This window comes from Prinia subflava, chromosome 7 (genome assembly GCF_021018805.1).
Source record: "Prinia subflava isolate CZ2003 ecotype Zambia chromosome 7, Cam_Psub_1.2, whole genome shotgun sequence".
Lineage (NCBI taxonomy): Eukaryota > Metazoa > Chordata > Aves > Passeriformes > Cisticolidae > Prinia > Prinia subflava.
This window is the reverse complement of record NC_086253.1, coordinates 27,895,337-27,918,348: the sequence shown is the minus strand read 5'-3', so window position 1 is coordinate 27,918,348 and position 23,012 is coordinate 27,895,337. Positions and strand designations below refer to the sequence as shown.

Here is a 23,012-nt window from a genome sequence, read left to right as displayed (position 1 = left end):
CAGACACCAATTTAGGTTATCAATCACCCTCAGAACTAACTGAGGACAGTATAAACCCAAAAAGCGTTACCGATTCAATAGTCTACTACTGATTCGCGCTTTACAAGAAGACAATCTAAAAACTGCTTCCCCTGGATCTAAACTTGTGACCTGAAAAGGCCTCTGCTTTCTAAAACAGAAAACAGGGGAATCTGCAATATGAACACACACAAAAGCTAGAAAGGCATAATTGTAAAACTACTTCATGGGGATGGGAAGGAAATGGAGGGGTTTGGGACACCCTGCTGTTTGGCCAGAACAGCAAGGGACAGGGGCAGAAAAACAGGGAAAGGGAATCAAAGTAACATTAACAATTATACAAGACTGTAAAACTGGTATTACAAATTCACTTTAGCTTTGGGTTTGGTTTCTTAGCGTTTACCTTGTGGGACTTGGAAAGCGGAAGATGGGACTGAGGGCACGTGGCCATGGTGGCCATGCGGTCACAGCACACATGGCACTAGCCATGCCGTGCCGGGTTTAGCAGAAAGGGGTTAACTCTCGGGGGTTTGTTAAGGGAAATAGGGTTAGGGAGAAGGAGCAGCGAGGGGAGGAGGGGGTAAGGGTAAGGAAGGAGGTTACACAATTTACAAAACCGAGTTTTGGAAGGTGCGGGGCTTGGGCACAACTGAAGACTGCTTTTTCCTTCTCTGATGGCCGTCTGGCTGAGTTCCTTTCGCTGCTGTCCAGGGACATTGGCTGCTTCGCCGCTGTTGCCGGGCGGGGGGAGGGCCGCTTGTCTGCGTGGCTTCTCCTGGTGCTGGGGCCCGCGCACGCTGCGGCGGGGCCGGGACCACGTGTCTGCTCGCGCCGGGACCGGCCCACGCCGCGGCGGGGCTGCGCCGGCCGGGGCCGCTCTGTCGCTGGGGCTGCTCCGGGCCGGGGCCGCTCCGTCGCCGGAGCCGCTGTGCTCCCGCTGCGCCGCCGCTTCGCCGCCCGCGCCGCGGCCGCCGCGGGGCCGCTCCGCTCACGCCGGAGCCTGGCTGCGGCAGATCCGCGCCGCCCGGGCCGCGCCGTCCGGCGGGGCTGTGCAGCCCGCGCAGCGCCGAGGCGGACCGGGGCCCCAAGGAGCCGGGACCCGGGCCCGCGCCGGGCTGGTCAGCTGTGGTGGAACAGCTGCGTGGTGGCTCACGAGGTCTCTGTGCGGTGGGAGAGGGGCCGCCCCAGGCCGCGATGGCCCAGAACGGCCGCTCCACCGGAGACGGCACCGAAACGGAGTTACCATGGTCCATCTTGTCTCAGGGTCGTTGGTGCTGTTGCCCAACGTTGGTGCGTCATCTGTTGTTGTTTAAATTTATGGGCGGTCCCCGGGGAGTGCCCCCCGGAGACCCCCGGGGTCTTTGAGGGGTCGTGGGTGTTCCCATGCTGGCAGGCAAAGAGACTCAGATGCCGGTGGGATGCTGATGAGGTGAGGGTTTATTCACTGAGGGAAGGGGGAAGGGAAGGGGGGGGAAGGGAAGGGGGGGGAAGGGAAGGGGGGGGGAAGGGAAGGGGGGGAAGGGAGGGGGGGGAAGGGAAGGGGGGGGAAGGGAAGGGGGGGGAAGGGAAGGGGGGGAAGGGAAGGGGGGGGAAGGGAAGGGGGGGAAGGGAAGGGGGGGGAAGGGAAGGGGGGGAAGGGAAGGGGGGGGAAGGGAAGGGGGGAGAAGGGAAGGGGGGGAAGGGAAGGGGGGAAGGGAAGGGGGGGGAAGGGAAGGGGGGGAAGGGAAGGGGGGGGAAGGGAAGGGGGGGAAGGGAAGGGGGGGGAGGGAAGGGGGGAGAAGGGAAGGGGGGGGAAGGGAAGGGGGGAAGGGAAGGGGGGGGAAGGGAAGGGGGGGGAAGGGAAGGGGGGGGAAGGGAGCATCAGGAGGCCTCCAGGGGGAGAGGGGCAAAGAGGGCAGAGCCTTCTGCCTTAGCATTCTTATCACAGAGGTTCAAAGGGGCGCGGTAACATTCTCCAGCCAATGAGGTTACAGATACAGGATACTGCAGGGAGGGTACAGACTTGGGATAAACCATACATTTTCCCAGGGGTGAGCTAGAGCAAACCATTTCCATAAAATGCAATCCCACAAATAATTCTCATAATTCTCTGAGTTTTGAACTCTATCACTTGTCTACAAAGTATCTGTAGTAGCCAACAACTACTGTTTACATAGTATTTTCTTATATTTTGGTTCAGAGATAATTTCCATTCCCTAACCACACCTGTTCATAAGCAATAAAGGGCAAGAAAGGAGAACATCAATGATACAGAAGTTCTGAAAGGTCTGACAAATGAAGCAATGCTGCTTAAGAACATTTGTTTTCTAAGACAGTATCACAAATAACATGAAGGCCAAGGGAGTACTAAATGTTCTGTGGGAAAAATAATATATCTGCATAGGTGAAAAATTGGTCCCATGGTACTTGAATGCCGTACTCCTATTCATCAGGATGAGAACTGGATCCTTGTGAGGATGTAGGTATAATCTCTTTAATGGAGTTCTGTGTTTCAGCACAGTTGGAAATGGAAATGTGCATCATTCTCATACAGAATTCAACTGATTACTTTTTTTTCCACTTCCAAGGTATAAACTAACTGTTAATGCTCTTAATGCTGCAAAAGTATTTCAAGCTATTAATGAAAGATTATTTATACCTCCATGAACATATAAGCAAATTCTGAGCTCTGCTTAAATAAGCAATCACCACTCACCATGATAATTACTGGCTCTAGGTTTCCAGTCTCTTGTATGTATAAGTATTTGCTAGAGTGAGGACTTCTTAATAGACATAAACAAATTATCAATTATTTATGTAAAAAGTCTGCTCCACTTTTTGCTTACACGTAAAATTAAAAAGGAGACAGTCCATATCACTTACTAACTTTTTGAACAGATGGTTTATGAAATGCTGGCCAGTGAAAGTCAACCAGTCACCTTAATATTAGAAAATACATCTTCAGGAGAAACGACAGAGGGAAAGACATAAAAGGTTGGAAGCATAGAAGCAAACCCTCATAAGTACTAAGAAATCTCTATTGCTGGATGACCAGATCGAATCATCATTTAGATAGGTCTCATCAAAGTTCACAACCTTGAAGTCCTTCTTAAGGTACATCGCATTCAGTTTGTTTAGTGTTCGAGCAAAGGTATATTTAGATGCACAACTATATGCTTCCATATTGTAGACTTTGTGGAAATGCATATCAAAATATGGATTATCCTGAAAAAAAAATTGAGAGAGAATTAAATTACTACACGCATTACAGTGTTAGAATTGCAATCTGTTTTTCTCAGTATGATGGGCTCTAAAGGACTTAACATACTTTTTCTATTCATCCTAAACAGTCTTTTAAAACTTTAAAAAGTAGCAGCTGTAATTCTTTGTCATTGGGATTTTTTCTGAGAAAACTTTCTAAATTTGCTCAAGCAATACACTGTACTTTATTGGGATTGTACAGTCTTGTTTTGAACTGAATCAATTTGTTATGTTGCCTAAAAAAAAGTATATGAAAAGCACTTGCCTTGGACTATAACTGCCTATGTCTGTGGGAGAAGAAGAATATCGATTACCCTTCCTGCCTCAGTTGTACTTCTTTATGCTTTCTGGCTCTTTGACACAACTAATCCTAGCAGCAGATAAATTCTTTTAAATCCCATGGATATGAACACCTATTATGAATATTTATAGCAGTGGTAATTACCCCATGAGTTTGAGGTTCATTTAGGCTTTACTTTGATCAAAAATGAGACAGATCTTGATCATCCCAGTTGTGAAAGGCTGAATAATTTCTAAAGAATATTTCAGCACAACACTTCAGAAGAAAGTCTCCATATTTTTTTAAATGAAATTTTGTTTTCAAATGCACTCTAAAATCTCTTACATTAACTCCAGTTTACACTGGAAGCTGCAGATGGAAAATTTTTATTACCAGTTATGATGACCAAACACCCAGCTTGTGCCTCAGGTCTCAACCAGAGAGATGAGGACTATTATAATAAACTAACAAAAAAATCTCACCTTCCTCTTACCCTCCAACAGCGCAAATGTGATGTGGAGCCTCTCACATGCAATAAAGCCAAAATTCCTTAGTAACATCACTTTATTTTTCAGATAAAGCATTTTAATACCCATATCCCAAACTGCAAAACAAGAAAATTATTCTCTATGTACATAATGCATAATGTAACACTTACTGTATCTGCTTCTTTTCCATCAATCATCTCCAGATCTTTCAAAAACCACTTTTCAACTATTTCATATTTCTCCTCTCGGTCTACTTGCCAGTGTTTAACCATAGATATTTCTACTTCTTTACTTTTAGTAACTGCAAGAAAAAATTATTTAGATATGCAACCAGGTACTTCCCAAAGTTTAAGTAATTAAACCATGACAGGTAGGGCTGCATAGGGTTATACTAGACTTGTAGTTTTATTTTGCCCAGGTAGGAGGAATAGTGCCATGTTGTCAGTCTATGAAATCTGTCAGATTTTAGTAGATTTAGGATTTACCTTACCCACCCTGTGAAGAAAGAGTCTTGTCTGTTCAAAAAGCCTTTCATGTGAATTCACTAGCACTGCAATGAAATCCTCATTCTGGCACTATGTCTGCATTATCCTGTTTACTTCAAGAGGAAGGCTTTTTAGGGTGCTGCAGTTAGAAAATTGCAGAATCTCTACCAAGGTTCTGTGTTTACATGACTTGTGCTATACTTTCCATTTGACAAAGGAAGTTCTCTTTTGAAGCCATTATTTTTTAAAGCAAAACTATTATTTCCCTATATAGTATGTAAATTAAAATGGCATTATTTTTTTTCTTAAAGCTTCCAGTTGTCCAGTACTAAATTTACAGAAATTATTATTTTTCAACTTAGGCAGGAAATGAGATGAAAAAGAGCATGAAGATGCTCTTTGCAAAAACTACCATTATTAATTGATTACCTTGAGTGCTGAGTAGGAGTCTGGATTTCTGTAACAGACCAATATGAGTGTGAAAAGTACCAGAGCCTGAACAATCTCCTGCACATCCTCCTGCTGATGGCTGCAGGGCAGGCCACATTCCCAAGCTATCCGGTAGCCCAAGTTATGGTCAAGTAGTCACCTACATCTGGCAGGAGCCAGATGTGGCATTCACAGCACAAGGCTAAGAACACAGGAGCAAAATGCTTTTATTTCTAAATACTACCTGAATTTTTGAAACCTCATTTTGAAACTTCGTTAGTTTTACCTTCCTCCTGTTAAAACATCTCTTATTCTCACCTGCTTATAAGAAAATGGTTATCAAATAACAACAAAGTGTATATGTTGGATATACTCCTTTCCACTGTAAAGAAAAACAGTGGCAAATATATAAATTGATCATGACTTCTCAGCATATAGCTGCCCTGCCTGGGAAATACAAATAATTTTTTCCCTGGTCCTATGAATCATAGTTACTCAATCATTTTTAACCAAAAGACCACCGCTGTGTTATCTTCTGTGACAAAATTACAGTGGTTTTCATTTGCAAGCAAATCTAGCAGATTAATCCTAGGAAGTTCTCTTCATACTTTCACCCATTTGGTTTGTTGGTTTGCTAGCTTGTAAGGGAATATGTTGTCTCCCTCAGAGTAAAAACTAAAGAAAGCAAGTCCAAACCCCAAGTCCTCTCAAAAATACAAAGGGATGTCCTAGGGACCCCCAGACCCCACACTGCCACTGCTCCACCCCTCTGACAACAGAAATCCTATGACATAAGGTCAGAGCACAGATGTTACGCATGATGAACCCAGTGGTGAAACTTGGGTGTACTATTTTCAGTCAAGAAAAAAAAAACAAACATAATTTTCCTGCATTTTACATACTGGTTGATCTTGCACTCAGTTCAAAGAGTCAAAGAATTTATTTTTTTTTTAGAGAGAGCATGAGCTCAGACCTACCACGTCATTCTATTAAGCTCTAAAAGCTTTGCTTGAGGCAGGCGCAGCTATGGAAATATCTTCATAGAGGACAAAGTATTTCTTAAAGCCTTTCATGGACTAAGACATTTTTTCCAGTGTGGCTGTAGGACAATAAAATGTTATCCCCACCATTCTTTCTTGGATATACCAACACAGGGCTGTGACAATCCCTGAGCAGGGTTGCATTTCACCTCTATGTTCTTCCAGAGTTCATAAACTCTTTTGTGAAAAGATACTGTCACCTTCATGCAAGAACTAGGACTTGCTACTGTGAAAAGGAAAGAAAATAGTGTTGGCCATATTGCACAGAAAAAGATTGTTCAGTTACCCACAGTAGGATTTTGTTGGAACACGCATTTCAAAAGGCATAGACCTCTGAAGTTTTGCCTATAGTTTGACTGATTTTTTTCTTATGGTAATTTGAAATCAACAGAAACACACACAGGTTGCATTGCAGAGATAAGATTTTAGATAATGTGTTTTGCTCCTACAGAATCACAGTAGAACACAGGAGTTGCTGGCAGCTGGATGCAACCCATCCTTTTAGAGTCAGATTTCCACTCTACTCACCACTTACTTGACTGTGCCTGAATATATTAAGAGAATTTAATAACGGATAGTGGAGAGATCTTACTCTTAACACTCTGCATGAATTTTCCCTTATGTCTTTAAAGACTTCCAGTCAGTAAAACTGATTAGAGGCTTGCTTTAATGGTTTGTTCTCCTCTACCTGGAAAACAAACTTTTAGTAAAGATTTTAAAGGTGCCTAATGTTATTGCTCCTTTTTGGATGTTTCACAACAGTGAACTGCTTATAGACCTCCAACATGAAACTAATGATATTTCTACTGATAGTTTCATAAACTATGAATGAGATTGGTATTTCTGTATGTTTAAAAACCCTATGATATTCGGGAATTAATTCCATAAAAAGCCTGTTCTACCAAAATTAAGGGAGTACAGAGAATTTAGTTGGCTCACGATTTCAAATAATTAGTGAAACAGCTCATGTGTTCTAAGGATTTAATGTGTTTAGAATGATAATCAACATAAATTACTGGATACCAACCCCATCTATGTCTCAAGTACACAGATTATTTCTACCTAATATATGTATTTGGAATATGAAGAGGAAACAGACTGAAACAATCATTCACGTCAACCTAACTACTTACAGATGACATTTCTCTTTTTAGTATTTCTCAGTGGTTTGAAATAATAATTTAAAAAGCCCACACAAAAAACCCCACAAACCAGCTTTTCTGAAACCTCTATGAAACAGACGATTCATTTGAAAAGAAATTTAGAAAGCAGACAGATAACTACCTGTACTGGTTTCAGTTCACCAAGATTTTCTTCTCTGTGGGAGTGTGGTTGGCTTCTTAAAGCAATCTTGTTTTACTCGAAGTTTGTGCTAATCACTAGCTCCAGTTATTTATTTAAACCACAAGTCTAATTTGTTGTTCAAAGTGTAACAGGGACAATGTGCGCAATATTAGACCAAGAAGAGGGATAGTGCAAAAAATTTACTGTTTCCTGCAATGTTATCGCATTGTTACACTTTTCTGTAGAAAACCTGATTAGAACTATTGTAAGGGTTTGCTCTTTACAGGCAGTTCAGGCGCTCACAGCACTGTCCCGGCCAGAGCGCTGCCCGCAGTTGCGGGGCTGTGATAAATGCCAATCACTCGTTTTTGAAATTTATGAAAATTTAATAAAGAATAAAAATTGGTTACAAAAATTAATACAATAATAAAAGTTTAAAAAGTTTTCAGAGACAGGACAAATAATGAGGCAAATAAGAGCAAAGTAGGTAGCCCGGGTCTACCGTCCCCCCTCCCTCCCAGACAAAGGCTGTGAAGGAGAAGGGCCCCGTTAGAGAGAAGCCTCTCTATTTTTGAGGACCAACTTTAATGAATATGCATACTTTATCTAAGAAAAGCCCGTTTGCCACGAGCCTTTTGCAAAACCCCTGGCGTCCTGGAGTCTGGCTTAACCAGATAGCTTTGTGGATTCAAGGAGATATGCATGGTCTGGCTTGACCAGGGTGGTTTCGAGGAGATATGTATCTTTCCCTCTGAAACATCCAAGAGGGGTTTTTAGTCTGGCTTGTTGTAATTGTTCTCTCTGTGTAGAAACCTCTGGGTTATCTTCTCTTTGCTCTTGAGTTAAGGACAATACCTTACACACACTTCTTACTTAGATTCAATGTTAAAAACTACATTTACTATATTATTTAAAATGTTAATATTGTATAACTTTTCTACCTAGCATATTACATATAGTAAATATCTGCGTAGAGCCACACACACAATATGCCTTTTTCACAATCCCTCCTCTTTCTTTTTATAATAAAATTGGCTCGAGCGGATATTTACTGCTCTCTTGCATCTCTTTTTAGATCCTCATAAACTGGTATCCCTAAGTGATCTCTTTCAGGTCTGGGCAAAAGAAAAAATCCTGGTTGTATGACACTCAGAGTACAGCTCCCTTTCCACTTGGGAGGGAGTTTTGGATACGCCCTTTTCTTACATATCTAGAACAAACTGTCTGGAGCTTTCTAATAGTCTAATTTTTGCTCATCTATATTCTCCCAAAATTTAGAAATCTCTGGGATGCTAACATAAGGATTCTTTCCTGTATCATTACATTGAAAAAGCCTGATTTTATTATTATATTCACAATTTCTGTTTTTTTCTTTTTTCTGGGTCCAGTACATGGTAGGTTCTTCTGGGATCCACTATACAGAGGTTCTATTACTAACCTTGTATCTTTTACAGGGAGTTTTTCTTACTTTATGGAGGAACTTTTTTCCTTCACGCCAAAGACATTCCTCTCTTATGACTACTGAACTTAAAATCCATCCCCCTGGCCGATTTTCTCCCCTTATACTTGTTTGGTTCTACTTAAGGAGCTCGATTGGGCCTAAGCTGCTGCCTTTCTATGGCCATTCTTCTGACATCAAAGCCCCTCCACAGACCCAACAATTGGTTACGTTAAGTTCTTTACTTATTCTTTCTCCCAATTCTACAAACAGATTTTTACTCATCCGTGAAATATCTATTTCTTTCTCTAATTGTTGTTCCAATTTCTTATACAAACCGTTAAGTGAAATTGGTACAGGTTTAGGTGGTGGTGTTGGCCTAATTTTTTTTTTTTTTTTTTTTTTTTTTTTTTTTGTCTATCAATTGTTCTTTTACTAAAACATTTGCTTTACTCTCAGTAATGTGGGTGAAACACATCTATTTCTCCTCTTTTGCATATTCACTTCCCCCTAAATTCTCTGCAATCTAATACTTTTCCAATTGTACATGCAGTTTCTTAATCTGGAAGGGTTATAACAGTGACTGTTGATATGAGTGTGAGAAATAAAGAAGGAGCCTCGGTGTCTTTCTATACACAGTTTTAGGTAACACCTGTAGCATGGCCTGGTCGGCATCTCAAAAGGGAAGAGCCAGAAAATGAGTGACAGAACCAGGAGAGGTCCAGTATGGCTTATAGTCTCACCTCCCATGCCTATGGGGTTGCAGCCCACAGCAGGTGTATGTGATCTTCTCGGTGGCGATTATAGAGGCCAATCTGGTCTTGCCCTCTCCTCTATTGTCACTTTCTCTTAGCTAATTTCCAGGCAAATCGTTCTTGACACTCCTTAACCGTGGTCTCCCACTTTTCTTCAGCCACCTCTCGTTCAACAGGCACTAATAATTCCTATCCACACAACAAAGTTATTATTTTAGTTGTTTCAAATTCTTCTTGGATAGGGGGCTCAGGTGACACTCTACACTTCATGCAACGAGAGCGTCGTTTGTGTGAACTACAGTACCAATTTTTCCCACAGCTCAAACACTTACATTTACACCAACCAGCATGTCCAGTATTTGGGGGAATAAAACAGGGTATTTGGCTTGGCAATGTATGAGGTTGTAATTCCCCCTCTTCTTTATATAAATCACAGGCTAAGGCAAAAACACAGGGGTTTTCTCTCTGAAACAATCTTGATCTTCCTGTTTGTGGTGGAAGTATTCCTCCTTTTTAATTTTCTTTTTATCCTCCTGTTCTAATTTCAATATTTTAGCTGTCATCTTCCCATTTTCTGGTATAACTCTTATTCCTAATTTTATTTGGAAGTCTCGTCTCAATAAATTACTCTTTGTTCCTGGGACTAACAAAACATCTCTTATCTAAATTCTGGTATCTCTCTATATCACCGCATCCCTGATGACAGGCAAAACTCTTTTCTTGCTCCCACCACTCTACTGCATCTTTACTTACACCATGCCTTCCTGAAATATCTACCAAACAAATTCTTCTTGCTATTGTACTTTCCACAAATTCCAACTCTTCCTCCTGTCTGCATCTTCCAAAATATTTTCTACACATCTAATTTTATAACATAGACTAAGCAAATAATCTAGTGAACACTAATACTTCCTTTTCTTCACTCCTCCTCCTTCTACATCTATTCATCAGCTGTAGAAGAGACACTTAAAAGGCACTAAACACTGATTTCACATGGCCAAGCTCTCTCTCATCAAGTGAAAAACGCTTGAAAAATGTTAGCACATCAAGCAGCAGCCATTTATTTAAAAAGCACAGCTTCAGACACTGTCTCCTTTCCTCTCAAAGAAACCACAAGTCCTTCTTAAAATATCTTAGAACACGTGTGCACACTGTCTGAGTTTACAGGCTACCGATTTGAGAGAAACTGAAGGCCAGCGCATGAGAAACACTGAAAAAATCTTTAAAACTTCTATGACCCGAGTCACTTGGTCATAAGGAAAAGGGCAGCTGTGGGCGCTGATAAGCGAGCTGGAGGAGGTGCAGGCAGAGAGCAGCGCGTCCCACGCGCGGCTCGGCGCCGCCGCCTTCACCGGGCAGCCCAGCTGCCATGGCACGGCTGTGCAGGAATGCGGCGGCCGCTCCTCTCCGCCACCGCCACCGGGGACGAGAGCCTCGCTCGTCCTCCTACTCCCGGCAGGAGAGGCGCTCGGCCCACCGTCCCTCTCTGCCCACTCCCTTTCTTCCTGAGAAGATCTGCATTGACTGCCGTTTCCAAGGGAACGGCTTCTCCAACAGGAAGTGAGAAGCCCTGGAGGACTGACCACTGACCCCTGGTCCTCCAAGGACGGGGCATGGGCGGGGTCTGCCACCGGAATTCCCGAAGGGGAAGCAATCTCCGGTCTCTTCTATGCGGCCGCGCTCTCCTGCATGGCCCACGCTGGCGGCCCCAGCCGCCTCCGGCAGTCGCCCAGCACCTGGAGCTGGAATCGCTACTGAGGCAGCTAGGGACCGGACCAGCCCGCCACACGCCGACAGCGGAGGAACCGCCGCCGGGAAGGGGGGAAGGGGGGGAGGGGGAGCCAGCTGCCCCGCCGCCGCCGCGAACGGGAGGGGGGTGAGGGGGTACCCGCTGCCGCCGCTGGGAGGAAGGGTGAGGGAACCAGCTGCCCCCACCCCCGCTCTGCAAGCGGAGGGGGACTCGCCACCACGGCTGGGGAGGGGAGGGTGAAGGAACCAGCCGCCCCCACCCCCGCTCTGCAAGCGGAGGGGGACTCGCCACCACGGCTGGGGAGGGGAGGGAAACCGGCCACCTTGCCGCTGCTGCTGCTGCTGCGGGGGGGCTTTTCCAGGGTCGGCTAAGCCACCACGCTGTCACCTCCTACGTGGCTCATGGCGACTGTACTCGCCGATTCCAACAAAAGCAAGGCAGTGGCGGCAACGCTCAGCGCTGCTAAGACAAATTAACAAACAAATACTGGGAATGAGGCCGAAAAAGCTATTGCGGGAAAATAGCGAGAGGGACCGGGGTGGGGGCCGGGTACCGACTGAGCCGCCGCTGCGAACAGCGATGGGGGGGGAGGGGAGAAACCGGCTGGGCTGCCGCTGCGAACAGCGGACTCTTGCCTGGGATGGAAACTGGGGCAGAAACAAGCGACAAGCTAGAACCCGGGGCAAGCACAGGGACTGAGACAGGCACCAACACCGGAGCCGGCAATGCAACTCCTAAGGGACGATCTTAGGGTGGTATCTCTGTCGATGGTCTCTCCCCACTGGACTTCCATCCCTTTTCTTTCAAAATTTTCTCTTTTCTACCCATCCCTGTCTCTGTTTACCTTCCCTTTACCCCCACAAAAACTACTTTTCTCCTTTCTCCCACACTATTTCTTAATACAATTTACTTTCTCTGAGGAACTATAATAAAGCTTAAAAAATAAAAATCTACACTTTCTATACTTTCATTCATCCACATTCACTCTACTCTATTTTTCACTTACTCTCACACACAACAAAACAATCACAACTACAAGGTACCTTTTACTTTCCACACACTTTTACACTCTTTAAGAGTACCTGGCCAGAAAAATGCCCTTCATAAACTCTCAATCTGGCAGTGTTGGGGGTTCTCCCCAACCCCAGGTGCTCTTGGGTTTATTTCATAGATTCTGCAGAATTTAACATAACCCTGGATGTCTCGGAATTGCTTCCTCCAATCCAGCTGGTTTCAACCCTGGGTGCTCTCAGAATTTTCCTCAACTCAGCTAAATTCTGGGTGTTCTTGGAATATTTTTTCAACCCAGCCGATTATTAAAATAACCCGGGTGTTCTTGGAATAATTTTCTTCAACCCAGCAAAAGCTTTTAGGGTCCCCTTTTCACACACTTCTTCTGGGGGGTTCTTTCACTCTTTTTTACCATTCACTTTCGTCCCGGTGCTGGCCGCCTCCCTCGCGGGACAACGGAACCGCAGCGTAGGGGACTCCGCACTCGCTTGGAAGGTCCGGGTGTTACCCCAGCCCGCCTCTCAGACACACACACTTTCAGCCCCCGTTCTGCGCTAAACGCTGCCACCCCCAATCCCAGCAATTCTTACTACTCCGTTGTTCTTGGGTCTTTATTCTTCGTGTACACTTTGATGTTAGGAGCTGGTTACCGCGGTTTTTAGGGAATTCTTTCCCTTCTCTTTGCCTTATTGCCTCCTTTTTGTCCTTGGATCTTACCCCTTTCTGGGTACTCTGCGAGGAACAGAGCCGAGGCCGCCTAATGCAGGCGGGACGCGTCTCCCTGGTCTCTAATCCTCTCACAGCACTCACAGTGGGGGTATTTTAAACCATCCTCTGCTACCAAATTGTGATAAATGCCAATCACTCGTTTTTGAAATTTATGAAAATTTAATAAAGAATAAAAATTGGTTACAAAAATTAATACAATAATAAAAGTTTAAAAAGTTTTCAGAGACAGGACAAATAATGAGGCAAATAAGAGCAAAGTAGGTAGCCCGGGTCTACCGTCCCCCCTCCCTCCCAGACAAAGGCTGTGAAGGAGAAGGGCCCCGTTAGAGAGAAGCCTCTCTATTTTTGAGGACCAACTTTAATGAATATGCATACTTTATCTAAGAAAAGCCCGTTTGCCACGAGCCTTTTGCAAAACCCCTGGCGTCCTGGAGTCTGGCTTAACCAGATAGCTTTGTGGATTCAAGGAGATATGCATGGTCTGGCTTGACCAGGGTGGTTTCGAGGAGATATGTATCTTTCCCTCTGAAACATCCAAGAGGGGTTTTTAGTCTGGCTTGTTGTAATTGTTCTCTCTGTGTAGAAACCTCTGGGTTATCTTCTCTTTGCTCTTGAGTTAAGGACAATACCTTACACACACTTCTTACTTAGATTCAATGTTAAAAACTACATTTACTATATTATTTAAAATGTTAATATTGTATAACTTTTCTACCTAGCATATTACATATAGTAAATATCTGCGTAGAGCCACACACACAATATGCCTTTTTCACAGGGGCAGATGCCGGGTTTCTCCGTCGGTGTCAAAGCTGGAGCGGGCGCGAATCACGAACCGGAGGGAACGAGCGCCCTTTCGGGACTGCCGGCGGTGCGAGAGCGCCGAGCCGGGCTCCGTGCTCTGCCGGGGAGCCGCAGCCGCCCCGCTCCGGCCCGGGGGCGCCGAGCCCCGGCCCCGCTCCCTCGCGTCCCCCGCTCCCAGCCGCGCCCGCCTCCCCGCAGAGCCGCTGGAGCCCCGCGGCCGCCCCGTACCTGCGGCGCACAGGTAGTAGCGCTGGGCGCCCTCGCCCTCCACCTCGATGAACTCGTGCAGCCTCCGCCGCCGGGGGCCGAACAGCCTCTTCATCAGGTCCTCCTTCACCAGCGAGGACATGGCACCCGCGGAGCCGCTCAGCGCCGGGCCCCCCGCGCCCCGCAGCCCCCACGGGGCACCACGGCGGAGGCCGCGCTCCGGCCGCGCGGGGCCGCGGGCCGCGGGGCAGGCATGGCCGGCACCGGCACCATCACCCAACCCGCTCCCTCCCGGCCGCTTCCCCGCCGGCCCCGGGCAGCCGCCGTGAAAACTTCGACCGCCGGCGCCGGGGGAGACCGGGCCGCGGATCTCCCCGCCCTCCGAGCGGCAGCGGGGCGCTCCCCGCGCAGCGCCCGGTACCGCCCGTCCGGGAGGTGCCGTCGGGCCCCCGCCCCAGCTGTGCCCCGGCCGGAGGAGCGAGACAACGGGCGGGCAAGGACGCAAAGCAATCACACTAGAGGCGATTTACCAAAAAAAAAAAAAAAAAAAAAAAAAAAAAAAAAAAAAAAAAAAAAAAAAAGCTGTGAGCTGTCCATGCAATTCTTTTTATCAGTAGATGAAAGCGCTGAGAATTTATAAAGGAATTAGATAGCATTATGGCTGTCATCGATGTTCCTCCAGTAATAGCTTTTTTGGCTGTTAATAGCGTTAGGGAGAAAATTCCCTCATTCCACTCCTTAAAAACAGAACGTGAACTCACGTCCAAAGGAGTTGTCAGAGGGCAGGTGCAGCCTGGGCTCCATCCCCAGAATGTTTGCACATGTGAGAGGTCTTTCATATCAGACATAAATGAATTTGCAGAAATTGTGGTTGTTTCTGCCATTCTGCAGGTATGTGGGTGAAGTTCTTGGAGTTGGGTGCTCTTCTGATTCCAGTATCCATGGTAGCCTGGGCTAGAGTTTTGCCCTTTGGACTAGTTTCTGGCCTCTTATAAAAATTTGGATATTCTCTTCAAATTCTTATCTTCAAGCTTAGTATATCTGAATATTTTACTGAGTTTTTCATTCTTGTGGTCTCAATACAAAATAGAAATTGGATTGAAACTGAGTGCTAAAATGAAGGCAAGATTTAGAATCTGTGGATTTTTTAAAAGTTGGCAATGTTAGAATTATTTAGTGACATAGGTCTACATAATGGTTTGATGATGTGAAGCAAAATGGAATCAGGTTAAAACCATGTAAACTTAGGGAGAATCATCCTCTGCTGTAGATACTAAGCACATTGGGTTGACAAGTGGGAAAGGAATGAAAAGAAACTGGGTTTTGATTTATAATGCTTTCTTTTGGTCCCAAACTGTGTTTGGAAATGCAGTTGTGATTTTTAGATATATAGATTGATTTCTATCTCTGATTTGGGAGGATAAAGTTACTCTAAGCTTCAGGTTTTATAAGTATGAGGCTTAGGGATAAATTTAATCTCTTAGCTTTAAAGACTTATTTTGGAAAACTTCCAAATCAAGACATCTGCGTATCAGGAAAATGCCTTCTTATGGAGACTTTCCAGAGGATATCTGAGGCACAAGGATGCCCAGGTCCCTCTCTGTCACCCAGACATTGGCAGAACTGTCAAGGTTGGTACCTCAGGCTTCAGTTCATCACCACCAGTGTTAATAGTGCCATGGCTGGAGGTTTCAGCCCTCAAACTCAGTGCCAGACTCCTCATTAGGATGCTAATTTTGGCTCCGCCGGTCTGCAGCTCATGTTGCATCTCAGATTCTTCCAATTTTTTTTCCTGTTCTGAAGCAACAAAAGTACAGACAAAAATACCTTCTGAACAATACTTGCAGCTCTGGAATAATTTTCAATTAGTTTTTCCCTTGTTAAAGATTTGACTGGTATTAGAGAAACAACGTAGAGGGCAAGTGAGGCGTCGCTGGCATCTTGGACATGATGGAGCTAAGACAAAAGTGGTGCATAGATCTAATCTCCCTTAAATCAGATTTTCGTTTTTCACAGTTTGATCATACTGTGGGTTTCCACAAGCGTGTTTTAAGGTTTGACATATTAATATTCTTCTGCAATATCCTTTATTGTATTCTCAAATGCTGTATTAAACAACCCCTCTGAGTATATAGGTAGAAAGGTGCAATGATGATTTTAATGAGTAATGTTTTAATAGGAAACAAAAATTTGTGATTCACTATTGCTCTTGATTAATTTGATTCTTTATTCACCCACCCTCTGTTACAAGGTAGCAGATTTCAGATCCACCTTAGCTGCGATAAGCCCAAATCCTAACAGTCTGAAAGGCAACAGTTGAGCTGTAACTCACACAGCCAGCAAGGATACACTAACTATGGACTGGGAACAACTTACCTGACACCCAAAATCCCAGCCAGCCATCCCTACCTCAGATAATACCACCCCTGAATGTGGGTCATATAGACATAAATCGGAACAAATGAAACTAATTGTTACAATGACCACAAAGAAATTTACATCCAAATTTAACTGGGATTTACATGTAACTGCCCAAATAGATGAATTACAGATGATTGTGAAAGTCACACAACCCCTAATCCAGGCTCACAGTTGCATACAAAGGGAGAAGTAGTCACTGGGGAAGTGTCTTAGTCCCTTCTGCTAAATATTAATTACTTCTGTACCTTTTTACCCCATTTTTCCCTTGCAAATTTTTCCCATGACCAAATGCAGTTTTCATTACTGTACCCAGGATATTAACTTTAACAGATGTAACAGCAGATCCTAAAAGAATAAATCTCTTTGATCTTCATTGTTTCTCAGTCACACTGTTGTGGCAAAAATCTATTCACCAGCTTTAGAAACAATATTTGTGATGGGTGCTTCTATTTCCTTGGGTCTACCATTGAGCATTAGTATATGCATGTAGCGTAATTATTTGAGGCTTGATCCAAAATGCATTAAGTCAATAGCAAAATTGTCTTTGATTCTGGTTGTCTTCAGAGTAGTCATTACAGGCCCAGTAGAATAACTCCTGTGTTTAGGTGGGACTTCACTGTGGTCTGCATGTTGAAGCCCTCCAGAAGATGTACCTTTGATTTTTCTCTCAGTTCCTGACACACCTTAAGAGGTAGTGTAATTATGGATGACATTCTACAGTGACCTAGTTGTACAGAGCAGTTTCCAAAGCTGACTTCAGAAAACTATTTCTGGACAATCATCATTTTTTCTCTGTGATTTACTAATGATTTATTCTCAGGTCTCTTTCCCCACTGGCATTTATAGAGGATCTGGCTCCTAATTATGGCTAGTTATTCCCATGTTTTTGTGGCTATGCCAATAAACTTAGATCTCTGTGCAGTGAAGCATGAACCTAGCTGTGTTGTCCTGAACACTCTTTGAAGCAGCAGGGATATCAGGGTTTCATGCAGAAATGCTATTCAGTAGGGCAACAGCTTGAGACACTCAGTTTTAAAATAGAAGCATAAAAATATGTGAAGTAGAAGACATCAGTTGGTTAAAATGTTCTTGCAGAGCTGCTTTTCTCCTGAACGTTTTGGGGAGCCCAATAAAAGAGTCTCATACCAATACCAAGATATTTGAGTGCTCAAGCAGACAATGACTCAAGATTTCATCAGTTATGGTAAAGAACATTAAACCCCAAATATGGCTGGTGTCTCTAATGCTATCATGCAATTACTTGTTTTTAAAAAGCAGTGCTGTACTCTTTTCTTGGAAGAAAGGAGGTAAAAGAGTTTGTTCTTGATTTTATTTAACTGATGCTCAGATTCCTCAAGTTTATATTGACTATATTGGTTTATCATTTTCAAAATGTAATCATTGAGTTATTGAGATAAATGGTCCCACACCATGTCAACATCCCATCCAAAATTTTCCTTTCAATGGAAAATAGACATGTCTTTCATAGAATAGTAACCAGATGCTGTTTTACAGATGGAATTTGAAAGTGTATTTTGAAACATAACACAAAAGCATGAAGTATGCAGCTCTTCTATGAAGAATTTACACATGTTGAATTTTATACATATACGAACTAAAAATTAGGGCTGTAAGTACATTAACTCAAATAATAAGACTTTCAGTTCCTATTCAGCAGAGCACCTAATAACACTTTGATGAATTGCAGCCACATTTAATTAACAGTGGGAAATCCTGGCATGATGGATTCAGCACTCTGTTATTCAAATATAACTCATTCAATATCACAGTTTTCTTTGTGGAGATAAAACCATAAAGATAAGAATAAAGAAAAAAAAAGGAAAAAAAAAAAGGAAAAAAAAGTTTAATCCCATGAGTTTTTAGGCATACAAATGACCATTCATCTTCTGACAGCTGAAAGCTTTTGAAATTTTAGCTAAGGATTTTGACAGCTGTGGCACGTTTTATAAAAATACAGAGGAGAACACATAGTAGAGTTACATTGATCAAGAAGTTAAGAAGTATCTTGATAATACATTAGAAGTAAATTAGGTTGTGATGCCAATCAAAGTGCCCTTTTATGTTCTCATTTCCTTGTAAATTTTTTAATAAATGGATTTTTTTCTTGCAGAGTTACCCAGAGCAACTTTAACAGATATTCTGTCAAAAGCCTCTTTATACTTTTTAATAATGATTTTCATCTCTACTTCTGTAGTTGCAAGTAATAAATTTCATTTGTCTTGGCACAAGAGCCATTCTCTTCCCTCATAAAAATTGAACATTATTATTAATGTAGATAGTCAATTACTTCAGGTTAATGTGGATTTATATTTTAAATCAATACATCAACGTGATACAAAGCACTCCTAAAACACTATAAACTTCTGATGGATATCCAATCCATTTTTTAAAAATTCATAGAGTCGGGAATCTATACCACTGCATAATTTGTATGGCTATTGTATTTAGGCTGTGAGTGCATATCTGACAGTTGTGTGACTTAAAATATGTTTTATTCTATATAGATCTTTATAAGTTCTTATCCGGTCAGTTACTCAAAAATGTTAACGTCAAATACATTAAGAGAAGAAATAAAATACAAAAATGTTGAGAGTAAATTTAATTCGTCATGGCAAAATACTGATAAAAGACTGGTGGACAGAACTCCAAATGCTTTCAGAGGTGGCTGCCGTTGTCAAAGAGGTCAGTTGGTCAATTATAAAATACGGAGTTCTGTACAAAGATAATTAATGCAGATGTAATGACATTAATGCAAATAAATGAGCATTTGCAAATTCTGTGATCTGACTTTAAACAAGTTTCTAGCTTCCTCTTCCTGGAGTGTTTAAATGAACACAAATGGCCATTCTGCATCATCCAGTTTAGTGGAGTCCTGCACATGGAAGAAACTACTCAAAGATGAAACTATTCACAGGACTAGTAGCTCATTTACCTTTCTCAGGCAAGATCAATTTGATCTAGCTCGTTCAGCTGGTCTGCTCCTAATCAGAGCCACAAATTCTGCAGTAGCCATGAAGTCTAATTTCTTGCATACCAAACTGCAGCACTTAAAGATTTCTAACCCTCTGTTTGCTTTACCCAGTGGATATTCTTAGAACTTTCTGGGCGCATAAACTGAGGAAGGTTTGATGCAGGGTATTTGAAAAACACAGTAGGTGTCCAGGCCAAACTTCTGGGTTTTATAACCTGAGAACTCCGTAAAATTTGATGTTGAAAACTTGGATTCATTATCTCTTTTTTTTCTTGGTCTTCATTCAATTCTTTTATTTCACTCCAGAATTGAAAATAAAAAACTGAAATTACATATTGGTGTAAGATCAGTAAAATAAAACTGTGGATGGTTTTGTAACTTTTTCTTTTCTGAAATTTGAGTTAGAACTAGAGAATAATGAGAAGAGTCATTCAATTCCACTGTTTAGTGGATCCAAGCTAAAGACTGTTGATTTTGTTTTCATATTTTGGTAAACCTTTCCAATAGCCTGGAAACAATACTGAATAAAAGTATCAAATATATCTGTCCTCCCACACCAACGATTCAAGCATGTTGCAACAGGTTAATGAACTTTCATTATGTCTGCCAAGCATAACATTTCAGAATCAAGCCCTTTCACTGAACTAATTAAATAATTTGTTCTGCAACTAATTAAACCTGATTTCCAAAGAATTTCTTCCTATTGGGTGGTTGATTTTTTAGCAGAGTTGTGTTATGGCTGTGGGGGACCTACTCCCTGCTTGGATATCACACAAAACTGGGGAGGGCTGCTATGAGGAAGTTTTGGTTGTAATTAATGTCTTATTGGACACCAGATAAAGCACATCACCCCAGTTTCAGTTTCTCCTGGAGTGAGTGCCCTGACAGAGCATGGGCTCCTGCTGAAGCACGTGCTGGTCTGGGTGTGCTCTCTCCTGGGTGGCTTTTGGAATGTCTATCAATAACATTAACCAAGAGGTGGGTTAATTACGATTGCATGCACTTGCATGTCTGCCTTCTGTGCAGCTGCCTTTTGTAAAAATGATTTCTAGGCTAGAATGTTGCAGATGATTATGGCGGTTTAAATTATAAATGTACATTTTAAATAATGTACACATAGCAACACGTATGCCACTGTTTTCCTTGATGCATCTTTTTTCATTGCTTTGCTTTGCTCCTCTTTTCTCCAGCTGTTTACCCTTGAAGTGAATAAATAATCCCATTGGATTAGCTGTTCTCGTTTAAAACAAAGAGCATTCATAAATATGTTTTGAAGTGTTTTTCTTTCATTCAAGTAATAACTTTTTGTACTGCTTTTCTTTTTACTAGACACACTGACAGGAGTGCCCTGGGCAAAGTTCAGTTTGGGCTGTCTCATGTTGGAAGGGCTCTGTTACTCAAAGCTAGTGGTTATTTTACAGATAACCTGGTTAACCTTGTTGTCTTTTTATTCTTCACCGTAAAAGTACACAGGAAGAGTAGCTCTGATACCAAGAAGATAAAACAGTCATATTAAGCCAAAAGGGAGAGTTTTCCCTGCTTCTCAATATCCTGCCTTGACTCTGCAGTAATGGTAAAGAAAGTGTTTTAAGAAGTGGTTTTCTGTTTTCAAATGGTTTGTGATTTTGTAGCTTATACTAGATCCTTGCCCTTAGTTATTTTATTTGCAAACTGAAAGACGGTAACCTTTTTACAGTCTCCTTATATCTCTGATCAATTTTTCTACATTTGCCTCAAGCTTTTTCTTGTTGTATTGTTGAAGGGTATTTCTCAGCTGAATGTAGCAGCCCATCAAGATGCCAGCTGTTTGTTACTCGCTCTCAGCTCTAGATTTCGCCAACCTGGAGAAGTTAGTATTCTCAATAAAATGTGTTACCTAATAATTTAGTACCTTTTCTTCCAATTTGCTTGTCTATATATTGGACAGTTTAGGTTCCAGTGGCCCCTGAAAGACCTGAAGTAAGTTTTTTTCAGTGAAAGCTAACCATTTATTTCTGCCTTTTGTTTCCTCTATCTTCATGGGTTCATGGGAGGAATTTCCTTTTTACCTCATGCCAGCCTTACCTATGTCTCCTTGTTTCTAGTTCTCTTCAGAGAAATGTCTCAGAAGCCTGGGTATACTCCTTCAACTGCACAATGTGACCATAGGATTGTCTGCTTTTCTGGACAGTTTAAAACTTATCTCTGCAAAGCATGTGGTTTCCTCTGTTATAAGTTGTTTCACAAGTTACTTTTTATCCTGTGAAATAATATAGTTTCTACCCATTTTTGTGGTATGCAACGTCAGACACAAAATATTGTCAAATCTTGTCTACTCAAGGAAACTTATTCCTCATTTTACCCATCCAGTCCCCAATTTTGCTGTAGTCTGCCCATGTGGTTGACCCTGCATATATGCAAAGTCTCATTCATTTACAGGAGACTTGGCCAGGTGCAGCAGTCTGCCTATGACAGATCACAACAAATTCTTTATACTTTTTCCTATTTATTGAAGTGGTAGTAAGAAAATAAATCCCACCAGGAAGTTCAACAGGTTTCAGACACCGACTCTGTAGTGGACAGAGCAGGTAAAAAATCAGCTACTGTATAAAAGCTGAAACTCAGAAGGCTGTAGCTGTTGGTTGAGTTTTTGTTTGCGTAGTAGAAAGCATTCAAATATCAAGTACTTCACAACCTGTATATTATTGTATTTTGTAAAGAATGTGTTTTATAGATTAGGATGTACCTCAGAACTTTCTGAAGAAACCAAAAATTTGTTTCTCAGATACTTCCCTATCACTACTGTAGAAACTTTTATAATTAAAATATGTTAAGTGTCTAGGGAAAGTGGGATGCAACCCATGTATTTGCAGGATCCAAGGTTTGCATATTCCCCTTGTTTCAGAGCATAGATTTTGAAAAGCTTAAGTATTTACTGAATAGTTGCTCCAAGCAAAGAAGCCAGCAAGACTGCAGGCAGATAAGGAAAATAGATTTCTGCTGATAAATAATTAATCCAGTAATGCTGCTGCCCCATATACATAACCATTGTATTTATGCAAATATAATTTAGAAGGAGAAAGAGCATTTGCTTGGAGTGTGCAATATTATTGACAGTTCTGAGTTTTAGACTATTTCTCTTGGAGCTGTCATTCCTGCCTTGAGTTTGAGCGTGCTGATCTAGCTGGGATCAGTTCCCCAGGCTTGAGGGAGCTGCACTTGGCAGCCTTTGCTGTGGTGTGAAAGAAGAGCAGATGACAGTATTGACCACTGGCAGTGTGCATACTCCGGGGAAACTTGGCCCTTCAGTATATATTATTAAACATAAATACTAGAGTACTAACATATGCCAGTACATTCAGAGAGCTGTGGCTATTTCTTACTTATATTGAAGCAGCAATTTGGTTCGAGCCTTTCCTGTTACTTTACATTCTGCAGAGGATAAGGAGAGAGAACAAGGGTGAAATGAGCTAATTAAGGATGAATGAAAACAGTTCTTTGATAGCAGGGCAATGAATATTCAAAATGAGAGATTTATTTCTGATTGTGGGAGGGTGTTTTTAGACTTTCAAACTAGTTCATAGACATTCTTTATAGGGTTATCAAGTGTTTTTCTCACAATTAAGCAGGACAAGAAAGACATAGAGGGACAAGATGTTTTT

The 23,012-nt window shown here is 42.5% G+C and overlaps 2 protein-coding genes across 2 annotated transcripts in view; one reads left to right on the top strand and one right to left on the bottom strand.

Moving 5' to 3' along the window:
- The window catches only part of LOC134552878 (uncharacterized), a 279,873-nt gene that overhangs the window by 166,972 nt on the left and 89,889 nt on the right, over window positions 1-23,012 (top strand). The gene's annotated exons all lie outside the window — the stretch shown is intronic.
- EXOC1L (exocyst complex component 1 like) lies at window positions 2,173-15,391 on the bottom strand. Its single transcript, XM_063401211.1, has 3 exons — window positions 13,980-15,391; window positions 4,197-4,327; window positions 2,173-3,222 (listed from the first exon to the last, which is right to left on the bottom strand). The coding sequence occupies exons 1-3, from the start codon at window positions 14,098-14,100 to the stop codon at window positions 2,959-2,961; spliced, it is 516 nt and encodes a 171-aa protein (XP_063257281.1). The 5' UTR covers window positions 14,101-15,391; the 3' UTR covers window positions 2,173-2,958.